The sequence below is a fragment of the Bactrocera neohumeralis genome, chromosome 4, assembly GCF_024586455.1.
Source record: "Bactrocera neohumeralis isolate Rockhampton chromosome 4, APGP_CSIRO_Bneo_wtdbg2-racon-allhic-juicebox.fasta_v2, whole genome shotgun sequence".
Lineage (NCBI taxonomy): Eukaryota > Metazoa > Arthropoda > Insecta > Diptera > Tephritidae > Bactrocera > Bactrocera neohumeralis.
In genome coordinates this window covers 70702016-70709217 of record NC_065921.1, presented here as the reverse complement: position 1 = coordinate 70709217, position 7202 = coordinate 70702016, and the positions used below count along the sequence as shown (strand labels likewise).

Below are 7202 nucleotides of genomic sequence, written 5' to 3'. Positions count from 1 at the left end.
TCTTCAAAAAAAAATGATAAACATTTTTATCATCCATTTTTTTATGTGTTTTTTATTGACATTTTAATAATATAAAAAAAATTGCAAGAAAAAAAAACCAAAATTCGTCGAGATACGCGCCGGTGGAGTGGGGGCTTAAACCCTTGTAGAGATCTAAAACACAAAAAACAAGAAGATTCTTTATTACTAAGGATGTCGTTATCGGGTTGACCATTTAAAAGAAAAAAAATTAATAATAACAAAATGGCGTCGACTTTTCGAATTTTTTTAAAAATACTTCAAATCAAAATTTTTGGAAATCCAAGGCAGGCACGATAGAACATTGTATAGAGAAGATACATACCAAATTTCAAAGGAATCGGTTTAGTAGAACTTGAGATATCATGTCAACCACCTCAAAAAAAGTAGTTTCGAGAAAAACGCGTTTAAAGTTTAGGAGACAATTCTAGTGAACACGGACGCCACGTCTCAAAATCGGCTGTATCTCCGAAAATAAGTCGAATTTTGAAAAATCCTTCCAAGGTCATATTTTCGAAAGTCTAAACTTACAAAATAAGAAAAAAACGATTTTTTCAAAATCCTAGATCAGAATACCCCTTTAACGCTGTTCACTTATGTAAATGTATTTTTGACCAGAGTACGACGCTCAAAGATAGTGCGCCATAAAATAATGAGTCGAATAGAGCTATTATAAAATTCATCTCAAAATGGAATGCTTCGATATAGATAGTCTAAATAAATGAAGCATCTTAAGATATTGGGGAAAACCTTTTAACAAATACTTCATTTAAGATCTGTCAACGCTCTGCTAAAAATGGTCTTTTTGTCGGAGCTCGTATCTGGAAACACTATACATCTTTGAAAGGTCTTGACATAACCTACAAAACGACGCTATGCATGATTGGTTTGGATATTGCGTTCAACAGTTATAGATGTATAAACATGGAGTTCACTAACGCCGAAATTCGCGCTATTTTCAAGCTTTCCTTCGTTAAGGCAAATCCGCTAGGGAATAGTTCAGTGAGATTAATGGTGTTTTTGGGGATGGTACTCTATCACTCTACTGCGGAGGAATGGTTTCGACGATTCAGAGCGACACCATTGATAAGCCAGCCGGCGAACGACCTGTGATGACGAATACCGATCAAATCATGGAAAACATCGAGTTAGACCGGCATGTGGCATCTCGTGACATCGCCCAGAAGATGGAAATTAGTCGCCAAACCATTTTAAACCATCTGCAGAAGGCTGGATACACAAAAAAGCTTGCTGTTTTGGTGCCGCATGATTTGAGGCAAAAAAAAACCGTCTGGACCGAGTCAACGCCTGCGATATGCTGCTGAAACGAAACGAATTCGACCCATTTTTGAAGCGGATGGTGACTGGCGACGAAAAATGGATCACATACGACAATATCAAGCGAAAACGGTCGTGGTCGAAGGCTGGTGAATCGTCCCAAACAGTGGTCAAGCCGGGATTGACGGCCAGGAAGGTTTTGCTGTGTATTTGGTGGGATTGGAAGGGAATCATCCACTATAAGCAGCTCCCATATGGTCAGACGCTTAATTCTACTATCTACTGCGAACAACTGGATCGCTTGAAGCAGGCGATCGACCGGGAGCGTCCAGAATTGGCCAACAGGAAAGGTGTACTGTTCCACCAGGACAACGCCAGACCACACACTTCGTTGATGACTGGTCAGAAGCTACGGGAGCTCGTATGGGAGGTTTTATTGCATCCACCATATAGCCCGGACATAGCGCCAAGTGATTACCACCTGTTCCTGTCCATGGCGAACGCCCTTGTTGGTGTAAAGTTGAACTCAAAAGAGGCTTGTGAAAAGTGGTTGTCCGAGTTCTTCGCAAATAAGGAGGGGGGTTTCTACGAACTAAATCTATTTGAACTAAATCCGATCACTGTAACACTTTTTATAAAGCATTGAATAAAGAGCAAAAAAGCGGATATTTGACAATCTTATACAACTTTTCAAACCTATGTACAGTTATCGAATAGGATGCTCTCAATACAAGTGGTTGACTTTATAGCGAAATTATCGGCCGATATGTGAGCTAAAGTAATGAAATTCTTTTCCTATAAATAGAGTACCCTAGTAGCAGAAATGTATAAGCTCCCATAAACTATATATAAGGATGAAGATTGTCTTTGGAGATCTCTCAAGTAGCCATTTCAGAACATTTCAAAGCAGCCGAAAAATGTTGCTTGAACGTTTAAAAAGAGGTAACTTTTGCATCGGATTGCAATTGGAGATGAAACATGGATCTATCACGACAATGCTAAAACATCATATGTGAAACCTGTCCAACCATCCAAATCAACAGTAAAGCAAAGAAAAAGAACAAAGAATATCCATGATGCCAAAATAATGCTCTATATTTTATGAAATCAGAAGGCTCTACTGTATTCATCAAATAGAAGTGGGCGATTGCAGAAAAACGCCCGGAATTGCAACTGGATATGAGGCAATAATTTTCCATAACGACAACTATCGAGCTTATCTTGCAGGACCGATTATAAACTATTTAGTAAACAGCGGTTGGAAAGTTTTGCCTCACTCGCCTTATAGCCCAGATTTTACAGCTTCTGATTACCATTTGCTCCGGTCGATGCAGAACGCCCTTATGGGAATACAGTTGACATCAAAACAGGGTATTAAAAATTGGCTTGATTCATTCTTGGCCACCAAAGCGGTTTTATTGAGAAGTAATCCAAAAAATTACCAGAAAGATGGAAAAATATTATAGCTGTAGATGGTGCCTTTTTATAACAAAATTGAAATCCTACGAATATAGAAGTCTAATCATTTGTGGTTTAGCGCTGAAATAAACGAAATCGATTTTGACTATGGTCGTTTGATTAATTTTCAGATTCTTACTATAATGATTCCTACTCTGGTTAACTTTTAAAAAAAAAATCCAATATATTATAATATAAGCGTTACCTTTTTAGGTTTCTGCATTCGAGAACAAAATTAAATTACTGACACATATGTGGCGCTACTAGATTTGGATTCCTTTGAAACATTTCTTAATCTAAAGTGCAACCAACATCTAAAAATATTTTTGCGCAAACTGCAAAAGTATAAAATGTACGGTTGAACCCAACTTAGATCTACGTTTCTTGTCATTATATATATATATAGATTTTTATTAGCTATTATTGTTTTTTTTGTTTTTGCTTATCACATATTTAATTGCGTACTCACATTTAGTATATGAGTAATCATAATAACTGATAAGGCCCGGCTTGTTTATGAAAATTCAAGTCGTTCTTCGAACAGCCAGCTGAGAAGCGAACTTAGTTTAAGTTATATATTCGAACTGTGTAGTACATTTTACTAAACCAAAATAGATTCCATCAAATTAATATAATTAAAATAATAAAATAAAAATGCTAAAAGTGACATTTTTGCTATTAGCTCTGCTAATCGTGTCAATAGAAGCAGCCAAAATGGTCTGTTATTATGACTCAGCCAGCCAATTTAGAGAAGGTTAGCTTACACGGAGGTTCTTGTGATTATTGATGATATTATGTGGGTATATGTACTTGTATGTGTGCCTTTAATATAGACTGAAATATGTGTATAAAATAAATATTAAAAATCAGAGGAGTATATATGGTTCAGTATCTAAAAGACTCCATTCTCGCGACTGGAACAGCTGAACAAATGTGTGTATAAATATTATCCACAGGATAAAGTAACTTATTTGTTTTTAACGAGGAGTAAGCTCCGAAAGCCTGAACCCAGGATTGTAACTTGTTATAACTATATAAAGGGTGTTTTTTAGATATGTGATTCAGATTTATTATAAAGATAAGAGTTTGTCAGTGTGCCTTAAAAATGAAGCAAGAGACTGTCGCAGCTAATAAATTCCAGTTGAGAGGCACAATTTTGCAGCAATTGGCGCTGTAAGTCAGCAATAACGACCCAAATATTCTCTACCAAGATGACAATCGTCTCGGGCTTAACTGCATAGACAAGCAACTTCACATAATTCCACAAAAATAGTCCAGCGATGTTAAAAAAATACGATCTTGGAGGCCGCGGAACACGCACACGATGCGAGATAATGTGTTCAGCAAAAGTGTCCTTCAATGAATTCACTTTTTCAATGGCTGTATGATATGTTGAGTAGTCTTGTTGGAACCAAAGGTTGTCTACATCAACGTCCTCTAAATCAGACACGAAAAAGTCATTAACCATGGCTTTAAAATGTTTCCACTGTAACATTACGAACCTTTGAAGAAATATGGAGCACAATAAACAGTGGATTTCTGAGGATGTAATTTTCTTGTGAAAATCAGGAACGGTGGCCATCTAGTTTGGCTGTTGATCGTTCGGCTTCAATTCTTGTACAAGTTGGACTTTTTTAGCCCTCAAACCAAGATCCTTTCGCAAAATATTCCTTCTTCTTCGATACTCTGCTGCTCAGCAGCAATAGACTCCTCGGTGCGTATGGTAGAGCGTCACCGATGATGACGGTTATTCACTAGAATGTGGAACCGATGTACAATTATGTCGACCGAATATTGGACAGAGCGATTGATGCGAACCGGACCATTATTTTGGTAATAAATTTGCACGATTTGCAAACGTTGTTTCGAAGTAAGTCAGTTCATTGTGAAATGGCAAACCAAACTCAGTATAAATCAAAGAACACATGCCAAAAAGTCGAACTTTGAAAAAAGTATTGACTTATTGAAAACTACAGGTTCAAAATAAACACCCGCTATACGTCTCATTATCTATATAAAGGCACTTATAGGAATCCGTATATTTATATATATGTATTTATTCCAAGGTTATCAGCACAGTATGTACATATATACTGACTACTTATCGTCAAAACAAAAAACTTCTATGTGTTCTTGTTTTGAATATTCTATAATAATTTTGTAAAAAATAATATATATTTACTAATAAAATGCATTAAATTATCTTCATCAGGTCCAGCAAAATTAACACTGCAAGATTTGGAACCTGCTTTGCAATTTTGTAATTATCTCGTTTACGGTTACGCCGGTATTGATCCAGAGAGTTATCAATTGAAGCCCTTGAACAAAAATTTGGATATCACACAGAACCATTACCGTGATATCACCAACTTACGACGCAACCATCCGCAACTTTTAATATTGCTCTCGGTTGGCGGAGATCGTGATTTGTTTGAAGACTCCTCAAGCAGTTCTTACCTCAGCGTGCTAGAGAATCAGGCACATCGAAACTCGTTTATTAACAGCGTTTTAGCGCACTTGAAAACTTACGATTTTGATGGTTTGGACTTGGCATGGCAGTTTCCTAAAAATCCACCCAAAATAGTGGAAGGTAGATTTAGAAGCGGTTGGAGAAAAGTCAAAGGATGGTTCTCTTCTTCGAAACCCGTCGATGAATACGCTGCCGAACACAAAGAACAATTCACCACGTTGGTGCGTGAGTTGAAAGACGCGTTTCAGTCTGATAGACTTATCTTGACATTAACCATGCTGCCGCATGTGGATCCGAATCGTAAGCTCTCCTTCTTACACAAAACCACAGCTTTATTTCATTAGTATTCGATTTTTTATAAATTCATTTTGCAGTATTTATTGATGTCCCATCGGTTATCGGCAATGTGGATTTCGTCAATCTTGGTAGCTATGACTTCCAAACACCAGAGCGCGATCCTAAAGTTGCTGATCATAGTGCGCCCATATATGAAATGTTCGAACGCGATCCCACCCACAACATTGACTACCAAGTACAGCATTGGCTCAATAACTCAGCACCCAGTAACAAAATCCACATTGGTGTGCCGGCTTATGGTCTTTCTTGGACTATGTCAAGTAAATCTGGTATTACCGGTTACCCGCCGATTGAGAAAACTCTTGGTAGGGGCGCCGGCGGCAGACAGTTACGCAAACCTGGCTTAATGAGTTGGCCCGAAATTTGTGAAAAGCTACAGGCTGACAAAGAATTGACCGGTGAAGCTGCGCCTTTACGCAAAGTTGGCGATCCAAGACAACGCTATGGCAGCTATGCTTATCGATCAGCCGACGATGATGACCAGAACGGTCTTTGGGTGAGCTATGAGGAACCCAGCACTGCAGCAATTAAGGCAAGTTACGTATTCGCCAAAAGTTTGGGTGGCGTTGCTTTGTTCGATTTATCGCTGGACGATTTTCGGGGCCAATGTGCCGGTGAGAAGTATCCGATACTGAGAAGTATTAAATTTAAATTGTAAAATCGCTTCTTTCTTAATAAATTATAAGTTGTATTAAAACGAGAAAGTAAAAACTATATACAAAACTGCTTTTTTGACTTGTCAATAAGGTGGCTTTGTAGGGCAATGTTAGAACTCATATCGTGTATCTTTAAGAGTGACGCTGACCACAACTGACCAACTAGACCTCCAGATTCGGAGTCTCTTCTAACCTCATTTTGTTATACTTATTCATGGTCGCAGTTATCTTTCCATCCTTGTGTAGGATGGATCAACTTTTGTGACTTACTTCAATAAGATTGGCTTAGATTGTACTGTCTGGTTGTATCATTTCAGTAACTTATGTATTTCTTGTACTGCCAAGGTAGCCAGACGGATGACACTGTTGCTTATATCATCAGTTATTTCGTTTCTCGGTATTCCTTTGTGGCCTGCAAAGCGGCATATGTATATGCAGCAGCTTCTTATACTGTCCTCATGCATCTAAGGAATGCGATGTGAGATTACTGCCTGACTATCGCCGCATATATTGACCTCTTTATGTTTACTGCGATGTTAGCTATATCAACCGCTTTCGTGACCGCAAAGACCTTCGCCTGGAAATTGCTGTAGTATTCCGAAAGCTTGAAGGGTCGCCTGGAATCCAGCTTCGAGCTTCCGTCTTTATGGAACTTGTAAGTTATGCTGGAGAGTCGCATTCTTCTACGCGTAAGGGTATGTGGTCTATTTTATCCACCACTTTGTATGGACTTACTACAATTACTGACGACGAAAATTTCCTTTCGAAGTCATATTTAAAACCGATGTGAAAACCTTTAACCCCTTTAAAAATTAATCTGCTTATGATTTGAGCAAAATTTTTACATTTCCTCGAGGAGACGATATTTTTTGAAGCCATTTTACAAATACCGTTTATCTAAGAAAAATGGGCCCAATAAAAAGTTTTAGATGTCAAGAAAAATCAAAAAAAAAAAAAATACCAAC

General features: G+C 37.9%; 1 protein-coding gene across 1 annotated transcript; it reads left to right on the top strand.

The window, feature by feature from the left end:
• The first annotated feature begins 3333 nt into the window (after window positions 1-3333).
• On the top strand, window positions 3334-6299 carry LOC126757486 (chitinase-like protein Idgf5). Its single transcript, XM_050471425.1, has 3 exons — window positions 3334-3508; window positions 4967-5524; window positions 5599-6299. Exons 1-3 carry the CDS (start codon window positions 3409-3411, stop codon window positions 6237-6239), a joined length of 1299 nt encoding a protein of 432 aa, XP_050327382.1. The 5' UTR covers window positions 3334-3408; the 3' UTR covers window positions 6240-6299.
• Window positions 6300-7202: the final 903 nt, after the last annotated feature.